Source organism: Podarcis cretensis, assembly GCF_951804945.1.
Source record: "Podarcis cretensis genome assembly, chromosome: 16".
NCBI lineage: Eukaryota > Metazoa > Chordata > Lepidosauria > Squamata > Lacertidae > Podarcis > Podarcis cretensis.
In genome coordinates this window covers 27,381,867-27,406,952 of record NC_137186.1, presented here as the reverse complement: position 1 = coordinate 27,406,952, position 25,086 = coordinate 27,381,867, and the positions used below count along the sequence as shown (strand labels likewise).

Below are 25,086 nucleotides of genomic sequence, written 5' to 3'. Positions count from 1 at the left end.
GGAGGTGAGGCACCGCCAGAGCACTTAAATCATGCAGAGGTGCAGCACGGAGACTTGCTCCGCTTGAAGGTGTTTGGAACACAGCACAGGATCCTTTAAATGACTAGACTAAGTAAACATGTGCCAAAAGATTTTGTTCTTCTTATCTTAATTTTTCCACAAGTGCTGTTTTGCCATAATTTTTTTGTGACGACTTGTCAGAGAAGCAGTCTCCTAAGTTCTTCCAGTGTCTCATTATTGTGAGCCTGGCTGTTAGCAGAGGACAACCTATTAAAGGTTTGAACTGTAAGTGAATATTGTCTCCCATAAAAAGATCGAGGAGAGCGAGATTCGGACATTTAGAAGATCCCTTCTGTTGCCTCTCATGAATGAGGGACTCCGGAGGGGTGAATCTGGTGTGTGTGTGCCTTGCTGTGAAATAATCTAACTTTTCTCAACGCTTTTGTCTCTGAGAACAGGTTACCCAGGTTTTCAGGCTGCCACCTACGCCAGCCGAAGTTACACGGGCATTGCGCCTGGCTACACTTACCAGTTCCCTGGTACGTCTCTCTCCCTTTTCTCAGTTGTTGTGCCTTTGTGCTAAGGGTGGGCTCCCCAGTGACCCCAAAATTCATCCCTACAATCCCGGCAGGTGGTGGAGGATGGATGACAGACCTCAGTCCCAGAGTCCTAATGCAGCCCACGAGGACCTTCAGCCCTTGGGACTCTACCCTAGCCACACACCCTCTCACTACTCCTTGAACTCTGATAATGCTTCATTCTCATCTGGATGGAGATAGAGGGGATCCATGCGAGTGTGTGTAGAAACTAGCCTATGGCACAAAGATAAAATTCACACTTGTTGCTCCGCCCACTTTTGCCTCTGGCTCCACCCACCAGCAACATGTGCCCCCCCCCCCCAGGTTGCCCAGATGGGAATGTGGCCCTATGGCTGAAAAGGGGATTCGCTGCCTCTTCTCTAAACTTTTGCTAATTGTCTCCACTCAAGAAGGAAGTGAGAGAAACCTCTGAGGTTTTAATAGGAGCAGGACGCTGATGTTGTGGTTCCCTCCTTGGTCCCCTTCTCCCTGGAAACTTGTTAGTCCTAGAAAGGGCAGCTTGCAAGCCTCTCTCTCTCTCTTAATCTGTTTTTCTAAGCCCCTCCTTCCCTCCCTGCTTCTGATCCTCAACACCTGCCTCAAACCCCCTCCCAGAGTTGCCGCCGGATATTAATTGCGACTCTCAATCAAAAATCTAACGGGCTCCAAACCTAAAGGAATGAAAAATAATTTGTTACTTCAGTTTGGGGGGGGGAATCACAAGAAGCATGTGAGGCAGGTCACTGCTGCTGTTTGCAAAGTGGGAAAATCCTTTGTTTAGGCGGTCATACTGAGCCAGGGCATCTGGTGCCGGTTTTTAAAGCAGCGATGGGTCTTTTCTCACCTGCTCCCTACTCTATCAAGTCCAGGCAGCAACTCTGAGGATTGGCCTCGCCCAGAATATTTGTGTTTTCTGCTGTTGCGCCTCTTCTCTCCCCTGCCCCTTCCGCTCTGTTTGCTGGATCCTCTCTTTCGGGGACGAAACTGACCACATTTCCTAAGTTGTCTTGCCTTTCGTTTTTAGAATTCCGGGTAGAGAGGACCCCCCTCCCGAGTGCCCCAGTCCTCCCTGAGCTGACAGGTCAGTCCCGCCGATTTCCTAAACCTTGCAAAAAGCTGGAAGGCTGGGGTGGGGGCACAGAGATTTGGGCAGCTCCAGCCCAGTTACCGCCTTGTTTTGGGGGAGCGGGCGGGCGGGAGGTTGGTAATGACCCTCGTTTCCTTTTCCATCTGCGTGAAAATTCAGGCTCTTGCATTGTTCTGCAACAGCTCCACGTTCAGGGAAATGCGTTTATTGTTACATCCTTACTTGAAGGGCGCAGCCATTTAACACCACCGATAAGGCACCCACCCACACAACCCTTTTGCTCTTTCTCTGGGCGCTTTTTCACCAAGCCTCACTCTGCAAAGCATAAGAGAGACACCGCTGGTCAGAATGAATGTTGCTGGTCTGCGTGGACCAAGGAGAAAAGGGGTCGCCTTTTTCCTAAGTGTGGGGGCCTTCAGCCCTCCCTGTGTTGGCTGAGGACTCTCACTCCCATCAACCCCAGCAGCCAGCATGGCCAATGGGTAGGGCCAAAGGGAGCTGTAGGCCCGGAGTTTCCCCCTCCTCTGTCTTCTACCAAGGCAGCTTCACATGCTCGTGGGCAGTTTGGAAATCTCTGTTCTGCTCCAAATTCTGGTGCCTCCTCCTAGAACTGTGAACTACTTAGCCACGCTTCCTGCATTGCAGGGGTTGGACTAAATGACCCTCGGGTCCCTTCCAGCTGATTCTGCTGCATTTTTCCTTACTCCTTGCCCCCCCCCCCCGAGAAAACAGCCATGCCAATGCTGGAACGGCACATCACTGTTTCCCCCTATTTTTCTGGAGATGGAATGGGGTGGAATTTTTTTGGGGTGCTCCTCTCCTGCACCCACTGTTCACAAGGGAGCAGAGGGCACCTTCTCCCCACCCTCCTCCTCCTCTTCCTCGTCTTCCTCCTCTCTGAGTCTAATGCCTCCCGCCGCTTCCTTCCCATGGCCCTTCCGCCCTTTGGCCTGGCCTCGCACTTGCATTTCAGGGCGCACCCCCTGCCCCCCGCTGCCATTTCCCCAAAGCTTTGTAGAAGCTGCCATGTGTGTCTCCTGCCCAGGCAGCACTCTGCTGTTCCTCTCTCTTCCTGAGCTAATGGACTGACAGGCCCGTCTCATCCTCCGTAACATCCCCTCACTCGCCACACTTCCCTCTCTTTCTTCTGAGGTTTGGAGCTTCAGGGGTTGGGGAGACCTTAGCCTACTTCATGCCACAGCTTTCCAAGGTAATTTGTTATAAGCACCCAAGGACCCTGCAACACAGGCATTCGGATACCATAGGTAATAATAATACAGTCATACCTCTTGTTACATTCGGTTAAGGTTACGTCTTTTCAGGTTGTGTCCTGTGGCGTCACACGCATGCGCAGAAGCAGCAAGTTGCGACCCACGCACATGCAGGCGTGGGTTGCGTTCTGCTTATGTTGCGAATGGGGCCCCGGAATGGATCCCGTTTGCAACCAGAGGTACCACTGTAATAATAATAATAATAATAATAAAGCCTTTCCCCAGGCTTAAAATCTTGCTGCTTCTGACCTATTTTATTTTCTTAACGTGGGTATCAAAAAGCTTTATTCCATTGTGGAACCCTCCCCGAGATGGCATCTGTGTGGTTCTCAAGTGGTCATCTGTACAGGCCAGCCTGACCTGAGCCAGACCTACTTAGCTTCATCAAGTTGGTGGCCTCGTGTGCCTTCAGATGACGGCCACAGTCTGGAGCTGACAGGATGCTGAATCCAACCACGCTGGCTATCCCAGGTAGACCACAGTTCAAGGTAACATCCGCACCATAAAGAGCTATGATACCATGGCCTCCCCCCTCCAAAGAATTCTGGGAGCCATGGTTCGTTAAGAGTGCTGAGAGTTGTTAGGAGACCACCCCCACTCCCCTCCCAGAGCCGCTACCCCCTAAGTGGTTTAACAATCAATCCCTTTTCCCAGGGAACTCTGGGAACGGCAGCTCTGTGAGGGGGCTAGGGGGTCTACTAACCAGTGCTTTTTCCCTAGAAAAATAGAAGCCATGAAGCTGTTACAGTAAGTGCCACATTTTTAAAATTACAACAAAAGAAGTACTGGTACTGCCTGCCCCTGAGTACCTCCTGGGGGAAGCCCTGCCTCTAACCACTCTCAGCACCCTTAACGAACCATAGCTCCCATAATTCTTTGGGGGAAGCCATGCCTCCTTAGAGTTCTTTAAATATATACTGTGGCTGTGACCTTGAGCTGCTGTCTGCCTGGTGCAGGGAGAGCCGGTGTGGTTGGAACTCTGCCTCTTGCCAGCCCCAGCCAATATGGTCCAATGGACTACAACTCCCATCATCCCTTGACCAACATTGCAGCATGTTGACTATCCCTGATGTAATTAAACAGTGAAGTGGGAGGAAACCCATGAAAGCTTCCAAAGCCAGCAGAAGGGAGCTTGTCCCTCGCCATCCCTGAGATCTAAGAAGAGGCATTATTCCCTGCGTGGAAATTCTACTTCTCAAAGAGCAGGGAAGACCAGTGACTCCAACTCCCATCAGCAGGCGAGGGTCACCGCCTCCCCCATCTCTGGCTCATGGGCACTGGGTGCTCTTCAGATTCACCAGCCGCCCACTCCTTTACCACCCCTGCGGGGAAGCCCAGGCCTGCTCTGACGTCTCTCCCTTTCCTTCCAGCCATCCCTCTCACTGCGTATGGACCCATGGCGGCGGCGGCAGCGGCGGCGGCTGTGGTGCGAGGGACAGGTAACTGCCCTGCTCCCTGGGGGGTGGCCACCTTGCTGGCTTTGGGGAAGCTCTCTATTTGTTCTGGGTGAGGGGTGGGGCGGGGGGACAAGGGGGCCTTCATTTTGGCATCTTCACTGGCTAGTCCTGCTTCCTCCTGTAGGGTCCACCCCGAGCCGCACCGGTGGATTCCTGGGCACCACCAGCCCCGGGCCAATGGCGGAGCTTTACGGAGCAGCCAATCAGGATTCAGGAGTCAGCAGCTACATCAGCGCAGCAAGTCCCGCCCCGAGCACTGGCTTTGGCCACAGCCTAGGGGTGAGTGATCAGCAGGAGGGCCCTGTGGGGTGGAGCAAGGAGCTCTCTAAAAAAGCAGCCTCCCCCAGCCTGGTGCCCTATGGATGTTTTGGACTACAACTCCCATCAGCCCCAGCCAACACGGCCATTTTGGACTGCAGCTCCCGTTGTAGCTGTAGTCCAGAATATCTGGAGGGCACCAGTTTGGGGATGGCTGAATTAAAGGATGTGAAGGGCTAAGCACGACCCAACAGAGCCACTGCCAGACAGGAAAGGCAGGCCAGTGACTTAGTAGCATAACATTCATTTATGTTTGTTTTTTAAAGAAATGTCGGAACTTCTTTAGCTTTGCCTAAAGCCATATATGCTTCAGTAACAATCATAATTATTGAATACTGCTAAAGCATGTAGCATTTTTTTAAAAAAGCACTGTGCATATATTAAATTATAAGACTGTCCTTGCCTTCCAGGCTCGTAATTTAATAGGTACAGCACGTAAAGAAATAGGAATGCGGAGGGAAGAGGAAAGCAAGCGTTAGAACAGCTGCTTTTTCACTGGCCGGTGGATGGGGCCAAGTTGGTCTCCCCATTGCTATGATTATCTTCTTAGGAGGCAGTATGTGCAGCCCTGCCAGTGGCGCTTTCTGATGACAAAGGCTAGAGTGCTCTGCGCTTCAATTCTGCAGCACCAGATAACTCAGTTGGGTCATTTGATGTATTTATTTAGTTCATAAAATTTATATGCTGCATGATTGCAAAACAAAAAACCCTGAAAAAACCACACTCAAGGCGGTTTACAAAAAAGAACTCTTTTTTTGTGTTCAGTATTTTACCCCCTTAAGGAGCCATTTTTTGTCAGTCGTGTTATGAATTACGTGTGTACAATAAAAATAAATCATTTTTTAATTTAAAAAACAACAGCCCCAGATTAAAATTTTCATCAACATTCTACGTATCTGGATAGGCCTTTCCTTAGCAAAAACATTTTTAGCAAGCGCCAAAAAGAGTACAAAATGAGGCACCTGCCTGCTGGATGTCAATAGGCAGGGAGTTCCAAAGTGCTGGCACACTGAAAGTTCCATTCCTTACAAATGTGGAACAAGAATTTTGTGGCACCTGTAACAGTTCCAGTTCTGCAGATTGAAGCAGTCAAGACAGCACATCTTGCAGGTTAACCTGATATAGTACACACACACACACATACACACACACACACACAAATATGGTACATTGTGAGTGTTCAAAGCTCTGCTGATAATGTCCAATCAATGTCATGTCATTGTTTTGAAGGGACCTTTGATTGCAACAGCGTTTACTAATGGTTACCACTGAAGCTGAGGACCAAGGAAGGAGGAGGTAAGATGGCCAATGGGGACTCGGCTTCCACAGTGTGCTGTTCATAGGTCTGTCCTTGAAGACAGTTTTAGAACTCTTAGTTGAAGTGTAGGGTGAAGTGGCCATAGTCCAAGATATTAGAGGGGATGCCTCCCATAGATACCTATCTGGACTTTGAAGTCAAGTGGTAAGACCTGGGATGCTTCTCTGCATCTTCTGGCTTTAACAGAGGATCAGGCAAATTCATGCTTTCAGCGGCTAATAGCCGTGATGGCTGTGCTCTGCCTCCGTAGTCTGAGGCAGCAATGCTCCTGAACAGCGGCGTAGCGTGGGTTGTCAGCACCCAGGGCAAGGCAAGTAATTTGCGCCCCCTAACCCGGGGCAAGGCAAGTAATTTGCACCCCCTAACCCGGGGCAAGGCAAGTAATTTGCGCCCCCTAACCCGGGGCAAGGCAAGTAATTTGCGCCCCCTAACCCGGGGCAAGGCAAGTAATTTGCGCCCCCTAACCCGGGGCAAGGCAAGTAATTTGCGCCCCCTAACCCGGGGCAAGGCAAGCAATTTGCGCCCCTAACCCCTAACCTGCCGCCGCTGCCAGCTTCTTCTTGCTGCTGCTTGGGCTGGTCGGGTGTGGTTCTCTCCCGCGCTCAGCGCTGCGCTGGGCGGCCGCTGCACTGTCCCTCCCCCAGATAGTCCCTCCCTTGCTCTCTCTCTGCTCCGCAACGCAACGCACGCCTGGCACCCTCCCCCTCCACAGTGGGTGGCGACCCGGCAGCTCGGATCGGATTCGCACAGCCAGCACTGCAGTGAGAGAGAGTGAGTGAGCCAGGTAGGGGCAGAGAGCTGCGAGTGCGAGCGCGCCCCCCCCCCAAATGTTGCGCCTGGTGCGGATGGCTCCCCCTGCACCCCCCACGCTACGCCACTGCTCCTGAATCCCAGTTGCTGGAAACCACGGTGGGGGGGTGTATGTGAGAGAGATGCTTTAGCACTTGTGTCCTCCTTGTGGGGCTCTCACAGCCATCTGGTTGGCCACTGTGAAAACAGGAGGTTGGACTTTGTGAGCCATTGGCAGGCTCTTCTTATGTTCAGAGCCTGCCTCCTCTTTTCTACATGAGGGGAAAGGCACGCCCATTTTCTTGACACAGTTGCTTGGGTGCGTAAGAAAAAGTCCATCCATTTGTCTCTCGTGGGATGTTCCCATTGTGGAGTCTAGTATTATGTTGGGCATCAATTCTTTAGCTGTGATTCCTGCATCGCAGGGGGTTGGACCAGATTAGCTTTGGGAGTGCCTTTCAGCTCTACGCGGGTGGCACTGTGGTCTAAACCACTGAGTCTCTTGGGCTTGCCAACCGGAAGATTGGCGGTTCAAATCCCCGCAACGGAGTAAGCTCTCGTTGCTCTGTCCCAGCTGCTGCCAACCTAGCAGTTTGAAAGCACACCAGTGCAAGTAGATAAATAGGTACTCCTGTGGCGGGAAGGTAAATGGCGTTTCCGTGCACTCTGGCTTACGTCACAGTGTCCCGTTGCGCCAGAAGCAGTTTAGCCATGGTGGCCACATGACCTGGAAAGCTGTCTGTGGACAAACGCCAGCTCCCTCGGCCTGAAAGCGAGATGAGCGTTGCAACCCCATAGTCGCCTTTGACTGGATTTAACCGTCCAGGGATCCTTTACCTTTACCTTTTAACCATTGTAAGATTCTATGAGAAGGTGTGCCTACACACTCTTGAGACAGCTGTGAATGCAAAATTCTGGGGAGGCTAACCTTGCACGATCATTCCATAATTTCCATCTCCCCACACCCTTTGTTCTTGCAGATTCCCCAGTGAGCAAACCAAGGACAAGCGACCTGGAGGATCCGGCAACACTTGAGGGATGAGCCAAGATTTCATTTTTAGTAAATAAAACTGCACACTCGTGGCTGTTTGCTGGGCTTCTCCCGGCCTGCCCTGATCTCTCCATTGACCAGATCTTGAGCACTGGATTTGAACGCAAGGAGATCTTGTCTCCTCTTCTTACTAATAACCGCTGACCGTTTACACTTCTCCCCAAACCCTCCACCCCGACAATTCTTCTTTTATTTATTTTGTTAGCTTGTTAGCTTTTATTTTTTAATCTTTTGGGGGGGGGGAGGGAGAGGGGGAAGGAGGACCGAGGAGGTGTGAAGTCAGTCCTCTCATTGTCATTGTTTTTTCGTTGTTGTGGTTCTTTTTGCTCTTTTGCAGAGCCTCTCAGAAGAACCGTTTTTATGAATTTGGATTTTATTTTATTTTTTGTGATTGTGAGTAGGGGGTAGCTTTTATTGAGGAATATTTTTATTTGGCTTTGAAATCTTTTTGTTTTGTTTTGTTTTTAGATATATATTATATAAATATATATTTTGGGGGGCGGGCAGGGCAGGAGGAAGGAACAGGACTCGGTCATGAGAAAGCAAAAGGTTATCTTGGAAAGGACGCATTGCGATGTCAAGTGAAGGCAGTTCCGAAGGGTAGGCAGAGAGCAGGGAGATGTCGCTGCATCGGGCAGATTCTCTTTCTCTCGATCTCTCTCTTTTTTTGTGTAAAAAAAGAAACCTTTTCTTTCTATCAAGGTGAGGCTTTGAGAAACATGCCGAATTAGCAGAAGGCAATTGCTATGGAACGAATAATGAACTGTATATTTTGCTAAGTGGACTAAGAAGAAGAAGAAAACACTATTCCTGATGACTGAATTCCCCCCTCCCCTCCTTTCCCCTCCCCTAGATTTTAGGTTTCTGTGGGTTTTTATTATTGTTATTTTGTTCTCCGCCCCCTTCCCTTCGATCTTTCCTGTATCATATGTAAATATTGCAGGGCGGTCTTCGGCCTTGTTGTGCACCAAGCAAACTCTGGGTTTCTTAAGCTTCCTTTCTTTTTCCTCTTCTCATTCTGGGCCTCTTGATGCCGAAAACGTGAGCAATACTCTCTCCAGTTGGACCGTGACGAACCTCTTTTCCCTCCCCCTTTTTTATACCTTTTACTGTATAAGATTTTAAGACCTCTGGGAGTCTGGTGGGGAGCAGGAGGAGGAGGAGGGCGCTTGGGGGGGTGTTGGGGGGGACGGGGGGAGGGCGGGTTTGGAAAGAGTTGGGTGAGAGCTACTTGCATCATCTGGTGCGGAGGGGGGGCTGCTGTGTTGCTGAGCGGCTTGCGCCAGGCTCAGCATGCGGGCATCATGCCCCCCCTCTCATGACGGTGCCAGCACCCGCTTTAGAAAAGGGCTTCTTCAGCCACCACTGCTGGTCTCTGTTGACGCTTTGGGTGGATGTAACTCTCCCAATATTTACTGCTTCCTGCCAAGAGGGTGGGCAATAGCTTGCTGGGAGGTCGGGGGTGTCGAGGGCGTCTGTTCGCCCCCCCCCCCATCTCCCTCACTTTTTACTGTAAAGGTGGGTGGTGATTCAGGAAAAAAAGGTGTGTGTGTTTGTGTGTTTTGCTAGTGAGAGAGACTTAGGCTGTGATCCCACACCCTCCTAAACCCAGCCATCAAATCCAATGGGCATTATTTCTGAGTAAAGGCCACATCCATACCATACATCGAAAGCACATTGAATCCTGGGGGCTGTAGTTTGCCAAAGGGCGTGGAGAGTTGTTAAGAAACCCCCTGTTACCTTCCCAGAGCTACAGCTCTCAGAGTGGTTGAACCATCAATCCCGTCTTCCCAGGGGAATTGTGAAGGGGGGGGGGGGGGAAGGTCTCAGCACCAAAACAAACTGTGGTTCCCAGGGTTATTATTATTATTTTGTAGGGGCAGGGAATTCATGGCTGTTTCGAGTGATTTTAACTGGTATGGTGTGAATGTGGCCCAAGATCTGCACCAGTAGAAAGGTTCTCAGGGATCCTGTGAGTTTGGGGGGGGGGAATAAGCTCTGGATCCCCCACCCTGCTTTACTATGCCAGGATACCGTTTGTTCTTAAGAAAGGTGCATTTGAATCATAGAATTGTAGGGCTGGAAGGGCCCCGAAGGGTCACCTGTAGTCCAACCCCCTGCGATGCAAGGATCATAGCTAATTTTGCTGAGACTGACCCCACTGGGAAACCCGTCTTCCTGTCAGGGGCGAGGTGAGCAAAGTTTGCCTCCTGCGGTGGAAGTGGAAAGTGAAGGGCCACTCTGCACACGTTCAGCGCTCTCTTTGAAGCAGAAAGTTAAATCCCCATGCATTTCCCCTTGCACATGGCCCTCTGCATCTTCCTTCGACTATTCTTGCGGGGGCCTTTCTTTGTCTTCCTCACACCATTTGTCAAGATTTGCTACTTACAGTGGTACCTCTGGTTGCAAACGGGATCCGTTCCGGAGCCCCGTTCGCAACCTGAAAGGAATGCAACCCGCATCTGTGCGCATGCTCGGGTCGCAATTCGCCGCTTCTGTTCATGCGCAAGCGGCACAACCGGGTACTTCCGGGTCGCCACGGGACGCAACCTGAAAAGACATAACCTGAACCGAACGTAACAAGAGATATGACTGTACACAGCCAGGGAGAGGCTGGGAAGTGTGACGTGTGTCTCCCCTTGGAACAGGCATAGCTAGTCATGCTCTCTGGGTAGTACTGGACTACATCTCCCAGCCTTGGCCTGGCTGGCAGGTGGGGCTGCTGGGTTAGAGCCCAAGAGCAGCTACGCTGGCTATCCACTCCCTAGGCCATGCCTCACCCGCACGCCTCATTTTCAAGCTGCTTGCCTTTATGCGGGCTCTTCCTTCCCTGCTCTTCTCGCTACCACGAGGACGGGCCGTAGCTCAGAGGCACAGATTGCCTGCTTTGGGTGCAGAAGGTCCCAGGTTCATACCTTGGGGGTCCGCGTAGACAGGAATGAGCTAGATGACCGATGAACTGACTTGTGCAAGGCAGCTTCTTTGTCTGTGACATTCTGTGTGGTGAGTTGCTGCCCCAGAGTGGGCTTTTGGGTTGCTTCTGACTACCATACTTGAATTCCCCCCCCCCCAAAGGCCCATTTTTGGGGAACCAGTGCTCCTGCAGAGGCAAGATCTAGATGTGGCCTTTCCAATGGATTTTGGGCATCACTAAGGTGGGAAGCAGGCAGATCCGACCCCTGTGATGCCTCCTCCAGATAGCGAAAGTGTGTGATGCGAAAGGATTCAGACATGCTGCAGCCATGTCCCTGCCTCTCTGCTTCAGCCTTTCAATAAGACAACATTTTGGTGCCCGAAGGGGAAGATCCTTGTGGCGCCCACTCCCTCTCCCACACACCTATCAATGGAGCTATCATTCCAGTGTGATGATCTCCCATGCAACCTCCATTGAAATGAACGGCATCTGTGCAAGAGTTCCATAGTTCGTGACATCACAGGCACTAGCCACTGCGTTCTGTCTACTAACTGAAGGGCTCTTTCGCAGCTCCTGTTCCTTTCAGGGAGGCTTGTGGCAGGGACCTTCCTTCTGGATCGATTGCATGTAGGGAATGGTGTGGATGGGTGTTGTGTCATCTACATTTTGCGGGACGGAAATGCCTTGGGCCCACCCTTCAAAGAATTGCCACTTCGGCAAGGAAGGAAGCTGTGGGATCTGCTGAGCCTCTTTGAGGTGGCAAGAGGAAATCTATCTATATATGTTTGGGGGGATGCGCAAAATCCCACTTGTCTCAGGTTTCTCTGTTCTGACCCCTTTCTCCCACACAGCCAACCAGGAGAGGGTCTCTTTGCCCATTGCATTATTTAGGCAATGTTAAAAGACGCCTCCACATCGTGCAGGTGTGGCAAATGTGCAGTTTGGGTAAGGGCCGTGGTAGAGAGTATCTGCTTTGCATGCAGGCGGTCTCGGGTCCAATCCCCCCCACCATTGCCAAGTAGAACTAAGGCTCCTGGCCCAAACCATTGAGAGCCTCTGCCTGTCAGTGCAGACAATACTGAGCTACATGGACTAAGGGTCTGACTCTGTTTCAAGCAGCATTCCATCCATCCATCCATTGCTTGCAGCTTCCTCTTGGTGTGTGCATACTTAGTTGCAGGCTCCATTTCCTCCCTACATGTGTAATGCAATACTTCATGGGTGAGAATTTTCAGTTGCAATAAATCAATACCCTTTTGTTGCGGAGGGGGGGAGCTTAAATTTTCCTCTTCCGGGGCTGGGTCTGAAATCTGTTTAAACTTGAACCAAAGACCTTGTCTGAGCCTTTTCTTAAGATGCAGTCTGACACTTATGCCCAGGGAAAATAAAACACAGCTTCATCTTAAGTCTAATAATAATAATAATAATAATAATTTTTTTAGCGCCTTTCCTCAAACTTAGCCCCTGTGAGCAAGAGACAAATCCAGCCTTCCCCAACCTGGTGCCCTCCAGATGTTTTGGGCTGCATCAACCCTTGGCCAATTCGACCACGGCATCTACTCGAGCGTGCCCATGCTGGCTGGAGGCTGATGGCAAATTTCGTCCAAAAGAAATGCAGAGGGCGCCAGGTTGTGGAAGTCTGGACACACAACAACACCCAAAACAGGATCTTTGCTTCCTCAAGACTGGTGACTAGTGACCATTTTTCAAACAGCGTTGAAAGTAGCAGAAAAGAGTCGGCGTCATTTCCTGGGGGGGCGGGTTCCTTTGTCCTGCTATAACAACTTCGGTCGAGCAGGTTTTTGAAATTATCAGAAGCCTGCAGAACCCGTTTGACCAGGATCAGTTTAAACTTCATGCAACCTGCAGGGGCTGTTCAGAGTTGGGAGTCCAGCAACAAACAGTTTTTCCTTATCCCTGCACTCACTTCAGAGTGCATGTTTTAACGCTGTTTTATTGGGGGGGGGGAGACTCTATGGAGGATAAAGCTGTCAATGACTATTAGCTGCTGTGTTTTACCTCCACTGTTGGAAGCAGAGAATGCAGGTGAGCACAGAGTTATTCTTGTGCTCAGGTTCTGCCTGCGTGCTTCCCCAAAGAGGCACCTGGATGGCCACTGTGAGGGCAGGAGGCTGGACCAGATGGGCCCCCTTTGGCGTGATCCAGCAGGGCTCTTCTTGTGTTCTTATGGAGCCTCCGGGTCCAGAGGCACTCTATCTAAATCCCTAGCTTCTTTGGGGCATTTGGTTCTACTGTGAGAACAAAGAGGCCACACTAGATGAGCCTTTGGGCCTGATCCATCTGCAGGGCTCTTCATACATTCTTATGCATATAGAAAACCAGTGCGCCGTGCTTTGTGATGTACCCCAGCCCTCCTTCACCTGCTGGTTTCATGTCACTAGGGAAGATTTCCTTAACTGGAACCTCCAAACCCAAGCAGCAGAAGCATCCACTTTGCATGCAGAGGTTCAGTCCTTGGCTAGGAGGGACTCCGCTGCCAGTGTGGACAGTACTGAGCTAGACGAACCTGACTTGGTATAAGGCAGCTTCCTATGCTGCTATTTAACTCGGAACCATGAGGGCTAGCACCTTGTCAAAAGAAGGTCAGTGGCAGAGCACTTTGCATGCAGAAGGTCCCAGGTTCTGTCCCCAGTGGCATCTCCGGGCAAGACTGGGAGAGACCCCTGCCTCAAACACTGGAGAGCCACTGCCAGTCAGTGTAGGGAATACTGAGGAGATGATTCTGTATAAGGCAGCCCCCTTGCATCCTGAAGAGGGACAGTCCAGGTGTGAAGCCTTTTGACTGCTCATCAGCGTCAGCCACCCCTTTCTGTTCTCTCTCTTTCTCTCTGCCTCATACCCCCCTCCCTCTCTTTGGGGTGATGTCCTTGCTGCCTTGTCCTCAAACCCCAAGTCCCCACCTGAAGCAGGTCATAAATATTGGGAGAGTTCTCTTTTTTTATTCTTTTTCTTCTTTTTTTGCGGGGCGGGGGGGGGGTGGAGAGGGAAGGAGCAGGGGTGGGTGGGATAACTTAGCGAATTAGTACTGGAAACACAAAGCAATAATTTTTGTTACTGAGACGAGTCTGTATGTCCTTTTTTTAAAAAAAGAAGAAGCGAAAGTGCAGCCGCGATTTATTGGGTTTATTTTTATTCTTGAGTCTTCAGCCTTGGGGGGGCTGCAGAGGGGGTGGGGGGGGGGACACACACAGCCGTGCCTCCCCCCTCGGTACACGCGCTGAGCTGCTTCTCCGACCACGTCCCTTACCTGCGGCGCCACCAAGAACCGGAGTTTGCATTGCGACTCTCTTGGCAACAGCCCAGGTGTCAGGGGGTGGGAGGGCCTGTGATTTGGGGGGGGGGGAGCTACTGCTGCTGTGTCTGTTCTTCTTTTTTTTTAAGAGAAAAAAAATAAAGCTGTGGTTTTTATTAAGCCAGTTTTATTATACGTCAATGTTCTCTCTCCATACCTGTAACCCCTTTTTCCAGATTTTCAGTTTTAAATTCCTAATAAATTATTTGAAAACGGCTTTTGGCTTTGTTGGTGTGGTTTGGAAGTGGGCGAACGCTGCCATGGATGTGTGCGGAGTTTGCATCTAGAAATCTCCCTGCAGGAAGAACGGGCTGTTGGGGTGTGGCTCAGTGGCAAAACATCTCTGCATACAGAAAGTTCCCGGTTTGATCCCCAACATCTCCAGGTAAACTCCTGCTTGAAATTCCGGAGAGCTGCTGCCAGTCAGTGTAAGATCAATAGGCCAGTGGCCTACCTCTGCATAGGGCAGCTTCCTGTGTTCTTGTTTGGAAAGGGCCATCGTTCAGTGGCGGAGTGCCTGCAGAAGGTCCCTGCTCCAATCTGACACCTCCAGGTAGAGCTGGGAATGGATCTGAAACCTGGGAAAGCTGCTGCCAGCCAGTGTTGACATCACTGAACTAGACGAACCAATGATCTAATTCAGTGTAAAGCATGTTCCACTTTGCTCCTGAGCTTCTAGAAACCTATAAAGGATGAAGGGAAGGGCTGTGACTCGGAGGCAGAGCACCTGCCTTGCATGCAGAAGGCCCCAAGTTAAGTCCCCGGCAGCACCTTCAGTGTCCCCTGTCTGAAGCCCTGGAGACCCACTGCGAGCCAGTGTAGGCAGCACTAAGCTAGATGGATCAGTGATCTGACAGGTAACAGGCAGCCTCGTTAAGTTCCTGTGTTACGGTGTGGTGGTAATGGTCCAGTGACATTTGATATTTTCTACCCGAGACTCCAAAATCTGAAGAAAGCCAAGAAGCAGAAGAATCAGTCACAAAGTGGGAACTTGTGGGCCTCCGTTATCCCTGACCACTGGCCATGCTGGCTGGAGCTGATGGAAGTTGGAGGGCTGCGGTTTCCCAACTCCTGGGGCAGATCAAGGCCTCCATCTTTGATGACCAGCATATTTCAAAGCAGAAACACTGTATTAAAAGGCAAAACCCCACTTATCCTCACAACAACCCTGTGGAGATGAGAGTGACTGGCTCCCAAGGTCACCCAGTGATTTTGTGGGGTGGGGGGTGGTTATTGGTTGCTTTTTGTTTTGTTACACATTTTCTGTCCTCATTTTGTATTTTTATGTCATGAACTGCCCTGTGATCTTCGGTTGGAGGGTGGTGCACCAATTTAATACAGTGGTACCTCGGGTTACATACGCTTCAGGTTACAGACACTTCAGGTTACAGACTCCGCTAACCCAGAAATAGTACCTCAGGTTAAGAACTTTGCTTCAGGAGGAGAACAGAAATTGTGCTCCAGCGGCGCGTTAGCAGCTGGAGGCCCCATTAGCTAAAGTGGTTCTTCAGGTTAAGAACAGTTTCAGGTTAAGAACGGACCTCCGGAACGAATTAAGTACTTAACCTGAGGTACCACTGTAAATGAAAACATTCAGCCTGCACAAGCCCCATTGAAATCAATTAGGCATTCATTTCAGCCTCCCCACAACAAACCCTTGAGTCAGCCTGCTCCTTCGCAAGTGCTGTTCTCCCAGGGCTTGGGGTCTGCAGATGGACTGGAACTGGATTGCCGCCAGTGTCCTGTTACGTCTTGGAAATCTGGGCAGCTGCCAATGTCCTGAGAGCAGGCCCTCCTGGCCACTCAAGCTGATGTGCTGTTTAGTACTGGGAAACGAGGACATTCTTGGAACTGAGGAATAGCCACGTGGTGGGTCTGCTGTTGACCCTAAGCTGGAGTGAGTTGCCCAATCGGAGGTGTTTTTAAAACAGCCGTTTCTCCTTCCCTTTTAGCCTGGCACAGCAGTAATGGGGGGGGGGCACCTGTTGATTTTCGCACAATCAATTTACGAATGATTTCCATTTGCACAGGTGTCATTAGCCAGCAGAATGCAGCTTAAGTGCTGCGGGGTGGGGGTGTGGGGGTGTGTGGGGGTGTGTGGAGTGCTTGCAAAGCACCCAAGCCATCTTGGGTTTGCTTTTGTCGCAGCCAAGGCCAACAAGAGCCAGCGTGGAATAGTGGTTAGAGTGCTGATTTAGGCCCTGGGAGAGACCAGGGCTTGGATCCTGACTTGGTCATGAATCTCACTGGGTGACCTTGCGTCAGGCAGTCACAAACTCAAAAACCCACCCTACCCCACAGGGTTGTTTTGAGAATATCATTTCTTAAGTGGCATGTATGGAAAAGTTCAAGAGGCCCCAAAGGTTTGTGGTAGAGTACATTTCTATTCATTCATTCATTCATTCTGAAGGAGTCCAGCGTGGCAAACACAGCCATAGTAAAACATTTATTTTTTTAAAAAAATAGAGCATTCTTAAAACTTTCTAAAAACCAGTTTAAAACACCTCATTCCATGATCTCAAGAGTTTCCAGAAACAGTGCATTTCAGCCATCAAATGCCTGGGCAAAAAGATGTTTTCATATCCTTCCTGAATGTCAGTAATGAGACAGGCATGCAGACCTCACCAAAGAGAGCATTCCAGAACAGGGGAACCACCACCGAAAAGGCCCCGTCACAGGTCAGTGCCAACTGGGCAGCCCCTGGTGGCATCAAGGCCTTGCTTTTTGATTGTAGGTTCCAAGACAGTGGTTAATGGTTGAAAATGTGTACCCACTTGTAATGAGGCCTTGGAGAGACTGAACAGACCATCCTTCTCTAGCCACCCAGAGTGGTTAGGGCAACCCAGTCAGATGGGCAGGGTACAAATAATAAAATGATGATGATGATGATGATGATGATGATTGCCTGACACCATCAGTGCCTTCCATCAGTTGGGAGGGCTCTCTTGTTCAATCCTGGTGCCTTCACTTAGGTTAGGAAACATCCTTCGATCACTCGGTGCTGACAGAATTAGCTAGCCTTTCTCCAGCCTGGTGCCCTCTACAGGTTTCACACTATTAACTCCCAGCAGCCCCAGCAGGATTTGACTCTCCTGGCCTGGGTCTGATGGGAGTTGTAGTCCAAAACAACAGGGGAGTCTGGCAGGGGCAACCTGGCCCTTATAGTTCTAAAACAGACAACCTGGGGCAGGAGGAATTTGGGATTTGCTTTGCCCGTTGCCCGGGAATCCTAATTTAAGCTGTTTTGCATCCAGCAACTGTTCTCCTTTGCTATTCCTTCCAGGATTAGTCCTGGCAACAAAAACTGGCTATGTGGGTTGAGTCCCAGCTTGAATCGAGTGGTGAATAGAATAGAATAGAATAGAATAGAATAGAATAGAATAGAATAGAATAGAATAGAATTTATTATTTATACCCTGCCCATCTGGCTGGGTTTCCCCAGCCACTCTGGGCAGCTTCCAACAAAGCATTAAAATACAGTAGTCTGTCAAACATTAAAAGCTTGTCTAACCAGGGCTGCCTTCAGATGTCTTCTAAAAATCTGGTAGTTGTTCTTCTCTTTGACATTTGGTGGGAGGGTGTTCCACAGAGTGGGGGCCACTACCGAGAAGGCCCTCTGCCTGGTTCCCTGTAACTTGGCTTCTTGCAGTGAGGGAACCACCAGAAGGCCCTTGGTGCTGGACCTCAGTGTCCGGGCTGAACGATGGGGGTGGAGACGCTCCTTCAGATATACTGGGCCACGGCCGTTTAGGGCTTTAAAGGTCAGCACCAACACTTTGAATTGTGCTCGGAAACGTACTGGGAGCCAATGTAGTTCTTTCAAGACCAGTGTTATGAGGTCTCGGCGGCCGCTCCCAGTCATCAGTCTAGCTGCCGCTTTCTGGATTAGTTGTAGTTTCCGGGTCACCTTCAAAATTAGCCCCATGTAGAGCACAGGGTGGTGGAAAGACCACCAGGGTTATGTTTTTAAAAGGGTGTTTTTGAAACAAGATCCCTCTCTAGCGAAGGTTAAGCTGTGTATTGGAAAGGGAAATGGCTGCTTTTCCACTGACCTTGCTTGACACTCAAGCCACCACCCCCACCCCGGTCAACCTCTAACGGAAGAAGGATGCTTATAGAAAGGTAAACAGGGCACTCATATCTCGGATCCAGGTGCCAAGGGGAGGGCAGGGTATAAAGATGCAGGGAAGTGAAGGACGGCCACTAGGACTTGGACACCTGACGAAATGAACCTCACCCTCCTTCTAGTTCTCCTGGCATCAGGTGAGTTGTAACCTAGTGAAGTTGCGAATTCCTTGCTTTGCAGATGCATTCTGATCAGCCTGGAAAGGTGGTGTTTTTAGGGTGTCTGTTTTTTTACTATTTGAGTGGTGCAATAAACTTGTGGATTTAGAGGAAACCATCTGTATGTCTGATTCAGACAATGGGTACCTTTAAAAAGCAAAAAAAAAAAAGTCTTCTCGGTGGCTCCTTCCTCCTTCCACTTTAGAAGTCCCCATTTTTTGCAAGTGAAATATTGCAATCACAAGTATTTGGAGTGTAAACAGCTGTGTGTGACCTAATCTCTGTAATATTGCACAAGCTCCTTCATGGGGGAACTTTCTAAAAATGTTTTTGAGGTGGTCTGGAAGACAGTTTTCTTGCTTTTCTTTGAAATCATTGGATACAATTTACCCTGAGCAAGAGTTTTATAATATTTAAAGCACCCTGGCCTATGAATGGTGTTCTGTGTACCTCTTGAAGCATGGGTGTATTAAGGATTTATGTTTTTTTGGGGGGAGGACTTTTGTTGGGGGTGCAGAACTGAGCAATCTGCGATGCGATTGGTCAGTTAGTTATTTTTATTGTTTTACTTGTTTTAGGGGTGCAGCTGCACTCCATGTACCCAACCCTCTGCTACACCCATGCTCTAAAGCCTTCTCTCTTGTTCCAGCGTTGCATGCCTTCCCTGCTTGCTTCCAGCTGGGAAGCACAACTCTAACCTGGTAATTCCCAGACTTGCACGCTGGGGGCAGCTGAAGCAATGTGATGCATTAAATCTGCCAAAGAGTTCCTAGGAGCCCAAACTGTAAGCCACATCTCTGTATGAGTTCCTGCTCTGGCCCTCTCTCTTTCCAGTGAGTCTCTACCTTGAGCAGGCTTCCTCAACCTCGGCCCTCCAGATGTTTTGAGACTACAATTCCCATCATCCCTGACCATTGGTTCTGCTAGCTAGGGATCATGGGAGTTGTAGGCCAAAAACATCTGGAAGGCTAAGGTTGAGAAAGCCTGACCTTGAGCATGGCTGGGCGCTTCCATTGCTCCTGCTACACTAGCTCAGCAGAGTCCTGTGCTTTTCCAAGGAGTATGCCTCTTCATGTTCATTGCAACCCTGCATGCCCAGGGTTCAGGCAGAAATATTTAGTTTGTTTCCGGCATTGTTCATGGCTTGGACAGCTCAGTCAGTAGAGCATAAGACCCTTAGCTTCAAGGTGGTGAGTTCAAGCCACTGGAACAATAAATGCATTTTAAAGAGCAAAGGAACTGAAATAAATACACTTTAAAGAGCAAAGGAACTGAAATGCGGTAATGTGTAAAAAGTGCAGGGGTAAGCAAGGAAATAATAAAAGAATCAATTGAACAATGATTAAATTATAACAACACAAGACGGAAGAAGTTAAAAAAAATTGAGATCACACATGGGTGAAGGGGAATGGGGGTATAGGGGAATTTGAAATATTATTTATAATATAAAAGCTTTAACATAAAATTTCTAACTGTGTTGTATTTGTATACAGCAAAGAGAAGTTTAGAGTAATTAGGTATACTTTAATTTAGTTAATTATGTAATGTTAGAAAATGAATATGGATGTTGAATTTGATGTTTGTAATTTTTCTTTTTTCGGTTTTGGAAATAAAAAACAAAAAAGGAACTGAAATGCAAACTTAAACATACAGCCATTATAGAGGTGGGAAACTACCTAAATCCAAAGAAAGATACGTACTCACAGGAGCTTTCGAAAGGCTCTCTGAGCATGCACCGTCCTCTGAGAAGTTTTTGTGTGAATGTGTGTCGCTTTGTTTCCTAGTGGGCACTGCCCATGCTTCTGTCCTCCGGAACCTGTGGCAATTCCGTAACATGATCAAATGCACCATGCCATCCAGTGACCCCCTCAGGGATTACAACAACTACGGCTGCTACTGTGGTTTGGGGGGCAGCGGGACGCCAATTGATGCCCTGGACACGTAAGCAGCCATCTTTCTTAAAGCACTCAAACCCTCTGCTCACTATTGTGTATTCTCATTGTGTTTTTGAGATGAGGTAGGTCCCGCTGGAGCAAATGTCCCCAACTGTCTGACTTCCAAATATTTTGGACTACAACTCCCATCAGGCCTGACCAGCACAGCATGATGAGAGTTGTAGTCAAAGCACATGAAAAGCATTCGGTTGCAGAAGGCTTATCTGCAGCGTATGATAGCATGAGTCAGGGTTGGAGAACCTGGCCCCCCAGCCCCCTTTCTCTGGCCCCTGCGACTCTCTTCCAGGCCAGGTCCCTCGCCAGGCCTACTTCATAACCTCCTTGTGTTTATTTGGCTTCCCTGGAGTGTTCCCATGAACTCATAGGTTTGTGGGGTGTGTGGGAGCTAGCCTACGGTGGAATCTAGACACATATTAAAAACGCTTTGAAAATGCTTTTTCTAAAAAAAGTTTTGAAAAATATATTGAATTTGCCATAGCTCTCCATCACCATCTAGTGTCACATTTGTATAATGCACAACATGCTTAAAATGTATTATTTGCAGCTGTATAACTGAGTCCAATGTTTTTCCCCCCTCACACCCCCCCACCCACTGCAGTTATAGTTCAGCAACATCCAGTGTGCCAATGGTTCTCTGTGCTAGTTCACTTCTGCCCAGCCTACCCCACAAGGCTGTTGTGAGGCTGAAATAGAAAGACAAGGGAAAGATGTCTTCACACAGCACAGGTCATGGAATCTGCTGCCACAAGTAGTGCCCTCTACCTTTGACTCTGTTCATGAGGTAGTGATTAGTCATGTCAGCTACCTGGTTCGGAGAGAGTACTTCGCTGGGTTGGAGGAAGCTGCTTCTTGCTTGTGGGGCTCCTGGAACCATCTGGCTGACACTGTGGGAGGACAGATCCTGGACTAGATGGACCTTTGGCCTTAATCCAAGATGGCTGCTCTTAAATTCTTTCGAGAGATAAGAATGGAATACCCCCAGTCAAGGGCAGTCTACCTCTAAATTCCAGATGCTGAGGAGGCTGGTTGCCATCATGTCCTGCTTGCAGCATTTTCTGGGAAGAACCTGCCTTGCCACTCACTCACTTAAAAAAATTAATAAAAAAAATTGATGCTCTTCAGGTTTCTACATTTCACTAATTCTACAACCATTTTAACGTTTCAAAACTTGACTTCCTTCCCCCTCTTTCTGCGGTTTTTAAAATTTGTTTTTAATATCTTCTGCCTATCTGAAATTAACTTAATTTGCTCATTTATTTATCTGCTTCAAATATATACACTTATAAAACTGCAGGTGATTACAATAATCCTGCCAATGTTCTTATCTGTTTACAATTTATCTGTAAATATTCAGCAAGCCATTTCCATTCTTTTATATAAAAAAAGTTTGTTGCCTTGATTTCTTATTCTTCTGGATGCCTTGCCACTCTCTGGATTAGGTAGAGAGCTTGGTCTCTTCCAGCAAGAAAGCTTTCTGAATTTGTGTCAGGTGCCGGGAGAATCGTTCTGAATCTTTTTCTTTTTCTTTCTGCTTCCTGAGCAGCTGCTGCCAAATCCACGACAACTGCTATTCTGCAGCCAAGAAGCACCCGGACTGCACTTTCATCCTGGACAATCCTTACACAAAGACCTACTCCTACACCTGCTCTGGCACCGAAATCACCTGTACAGGTAAATGCACTTCATATGCCACGCTTAACAGAGGCTCTGGCACAGTTGATAATGCACACACTTTCTTCCCCACAAGTGGAACAGATTCTCCTTCACTTGAGGTTTTGAAACATAGCTTGGATGGCCACTTCTCAGGGATTCTTCAGATACAATTCCTGCATTGTTGGAGGGTTGGAATAGAAGACCCCTGGGGTCCCTTCTACCAACTCTACAATTCTATGATTTTATAACCTTGGATCTGCTCCCAGGCTTGAAAGGGCACCTTTCCCCAAGCTGGTGCCCTCGACACATGGCTGAACTACAGCTCCCATTATGCCCGCTCTGGCTGATGGGAGTTGGACTCCAGCAACACCTGAAAGGCCCGTTTCCTAATGCCTGGTATAGTTAAAAGGTTTATGCCAAGGCTTCTCAAACTTGGGTCTCCAGCTGCTTATGGACTACAATTCCCATCATCCCTGGCCACTGGTCCTGCTAGCCAGGGATGATCGGAGTTGTAGTCCAAAAAAACAGCTGGAGACCCAAGTTTGGGAAACTGGTTTATTCCTATGATTACAAATCAGATGTGGTCGGAAAATATGTGAGGGCGATACAGAGACACTGGTGTGCAAGCGTTTAGGTCAACTGGATCTGCCTTACAAAGGGAGTGAGCGAATGAGGGCAATTTCAGGCTGAAGGGTTTGTGTGGATTAGTGGAACCACTGTTGAAGATCCAGGACACCTAAAAGAAAGCAGCTGTTCATGCAACACATAACTAATCTATGGAATGCCCTCCTGCAGGAGACAGTAACAGCCACCAACCTAGACAACTTTAAAACATGCAAATTCATGGAGGAGGCTATAAATGGCTATTAGCTCTATTGACTATGCTCTGCCTTCACAGTTAGAAACAGTGATGCTTCTGGCCACTGTGAGAGCAGGATAGTGGATCAGATGGGCCATTGGTTTGATTCAGTAGGCTTTTCTTAAGTTCTCGTTCATTCATTCATTAAATTTATATTCTGCACTTCCTCCCAAAGGAGCCTAATAGCAAACACATCCATCCATTCTCTCTCCCAAACATGGGCATAGCCAGAATTTATTTTAGGGGGAACGATGCAATTGGTCAGTTAGTTAAGTATTTTTATTTATTTGATGGGGGGGGGGCAGCTGCTCCCTCTGCACCCTGCTGGCTACACCCATGCTTCTAAACATTCTAAAAACAGTTTAAAACATTTTCTCATCCAGTGATCTCTCGGTTGCCAGGAGCAGTATTCTTCAACCACTCAGCGAGCGCACTTGGGGGAACAGGAATGTTTTTAAATTCCCCTTGAAAGTCAGTAACGAGGGAGGCAGGTGCATCCTCACCAGAGGGAGGGCATTCCACAAACATGGAGCCACCACCGAAAAGGCCCTGTCGGGGGGTCAGCAACCCCTCATGGCAGAGGCACCGCCACCGAGACCTCACCTGCTGATGGTTGTTATTGGGGAAGGGACTTGTTTGGTTAACTTGCGTCCCAAGCCACTTACGACGTTATATGCTCGTGCTACCACTTTGAATCACACTCAGAAGTCCACTGGTAACCGACTTAAACTCTGGCAGTTTCAAAGGTATTTGGGAACTGTGTCCCCAGGAGGTCGTGGGCAGTATTTACTTTCCTAAAAGGGAGAGGGTGGGTTACCTGGGCTCAAGCGCACCTGAACTCCTGATTCCCCCGTCTTCTCCCAAATCTTCTTTCTCCAGAAAAGAATAACGAGTGCGAGGCTTTCATCTGTAATTGTGACCGCAGCGCCGCCATCTGTTTTGCGGGGGTTCCATACAACAAGGATTACAAGAACCTGGATACCAGCAAATTCTGCAAGTGATGTTTGGGGCAACCCAGTTCAAAAGGCTCCTCAAGCAGGGGAGCTATCGGAGACCCGGCTTAAAAGAAATCTTCGTGCTGAGTTTCTTTGCTGCCGCAAATTTAGGAGGATTGTTTTGTGTGATTTTTTATGAAGGTGTGCTGGTGGGTGGGTGATTCCCTGAAATCCTTTAAATGTGCAAATAATAAATGAATGAATGAACAAACAAACAAACTGGGGCAGGGTGTGTGTGTTTGTGAATGGAGTCTTCTACCACAAGGGGGCTCCTGCCTCCACCCTGAGTAATAAAATAATTCCATGCTAGGGGTTATCCTTAGGAAAGGAATTGAAAATAAAACTGATGTTGTGAAAGGGTTGTCATACAAATCTATGTTGCAGCTGCAGTTCTGGGTGCCTTGCCTCAAAAAGGATATCGTAGAGTTGGAAAAGCTTTAGAAAAAGGAAATGCAAGTGATGAAGGGGATCGACTGCCCTGTGAAGAAAAGCTGTAGCATTTGGGGCTTATAGACTCATAGGTAAAGGTACCCCGACCGTTAGGTCCAGTCGCGGAAGACTCTGGGGTTGCAGTGCTCATCTCACTCTGTAGGCCAAGGGAGCTAGCCTTTGTCCGCAGACAGCTTCCGGGTCATGTGGCCAGCATGACTAAGCTGCTTCTGGCGAACCAGAGCAGCACATGGAAATACCGTTTACCTTCCCGCCAGAGTGGTACCTATTTATCTGCTTGCACTGGTGTGCTTTCAAACAGCTAGGTTGGCAGGAGCAGGGACCAAGAAACAGGCGCTCACCCAGCTGTGGGGATTTGAACTGCCGACCTTCTGGTTGGAAAGCCCTAGGCTCTGTGGTTTAGACCACAGCGCCACCCGCGTCCCTTTAGACTCATAGAATTGCTTTAAAAGAGGATTGGACAAATTGACGGAGGAGAGGGCTATCGGTGGCTACTAGCTGTGATGGCTGCACTCAGGCTCCAAGGTTGGAGACAGCACCACTTCTGAATCTCAGTTGCCAGAAACCACAGGAAATGAGAGTGTTCTGGTGTTCGAGTCCTGCTTGCTGGTTTCCCATGGAGGCATCTGGTTGGAAACTGAAATACTTTATTGTCACTTGTACAACTTGTATACAGTGAGATTACACGAGCACCCCCACTCAGCTCTCTTGGTCTTAATTCCCCTCGTTTACTGACGCACACCCACCAAACCCGAAAGTCAGTTGCCCTGTTGTTATCTTTTCATTCAGCAGCC

At 49.0% G+C, this 25,086-nt stretch overlaps 2 protein-coding genes across 7 annotated transcripts in view; both read left to right on the top strand.

The window, feature by feature from the left end:
* Positions 1 to 7,946, top strand: part of MSI1 (musashi RNA binding protein 1) — a 57,093-nt gene extending 49,147 nt beyond the window's left edge. For 2 of the 5 annotated variants that reach the window (XM_079957029.1, XM_079957027.1), the window contains exons 10-15: positions 459 to 539; positions 1,603 to 1,659; positions 4,307 to 4,375; positions 4,500 to 4,672; positions 5,942 to 6,007; positions 7,799 to 7,946. In XM_079957029.1, coding sequence (XP_079813155.1) covers positions 459 to 539; positions 1,603 to 1,659; positions 4,307 to 4,375; positions 4,500 to 4,672; positions 5,942 to 5,983 — 422 coding nt within the window. In that variant the 3' untranslated portion in view covers positions 5,984 to 6,007; positions 7,799 to 7,946. The remainder of the gene's footprint in view (positions 1 to 458; positions 540 to 1,602; positions 1,660 to 4,306; positions 4,376 to 4,499; positions 4,673 to 5,941; positions 6,008 to 7,798) is intronic. The other 3 variants (XM_079957028.1, XM_079957030.1, XM_079957031.1) reach the window with 3 other exon arrangements.
* A 10,267-nt stretch (positions 7,947 to 18,213) lies between these two features.
* Positions 18,214 to 24,061, top strand: PLA2G1B (phospholipase A2 group IB). 2 transcript variants are annotated; one of them, XM_079957310.1, is made up of 4 exons: positions 18,214 to 18,359; positions 20,165 to 20,321; positions 21,879 to 22,006; positions 23,727 to 24,061. In XM_079957310.1, the coding sequence occupies exons 1-4, from the start codon at positions 18,323 to 18,325 to the stop codon at positions 23,846 to 23,848; spliced, it is 444 nt and encodes a 147-aa protein (XP_079813436.1). In that variant the 5' UTR covers positions 18,214 to 18,322; the 3' UTR covers positions 23,849 to 24,061. The 2 variants fall into 2 exon arrangements, with proteins under 2 accessions (XP_079813436.1, XP_079813437.1); XM_079957311.1 differs by lacking the exon at positions 18,214 to 18,359 and adding an exon at positions 19,021 to 19,164.
* The last annotated feature ends 1,025 nt before the right edge of the window (positions 24,062 to 25,086 follow it).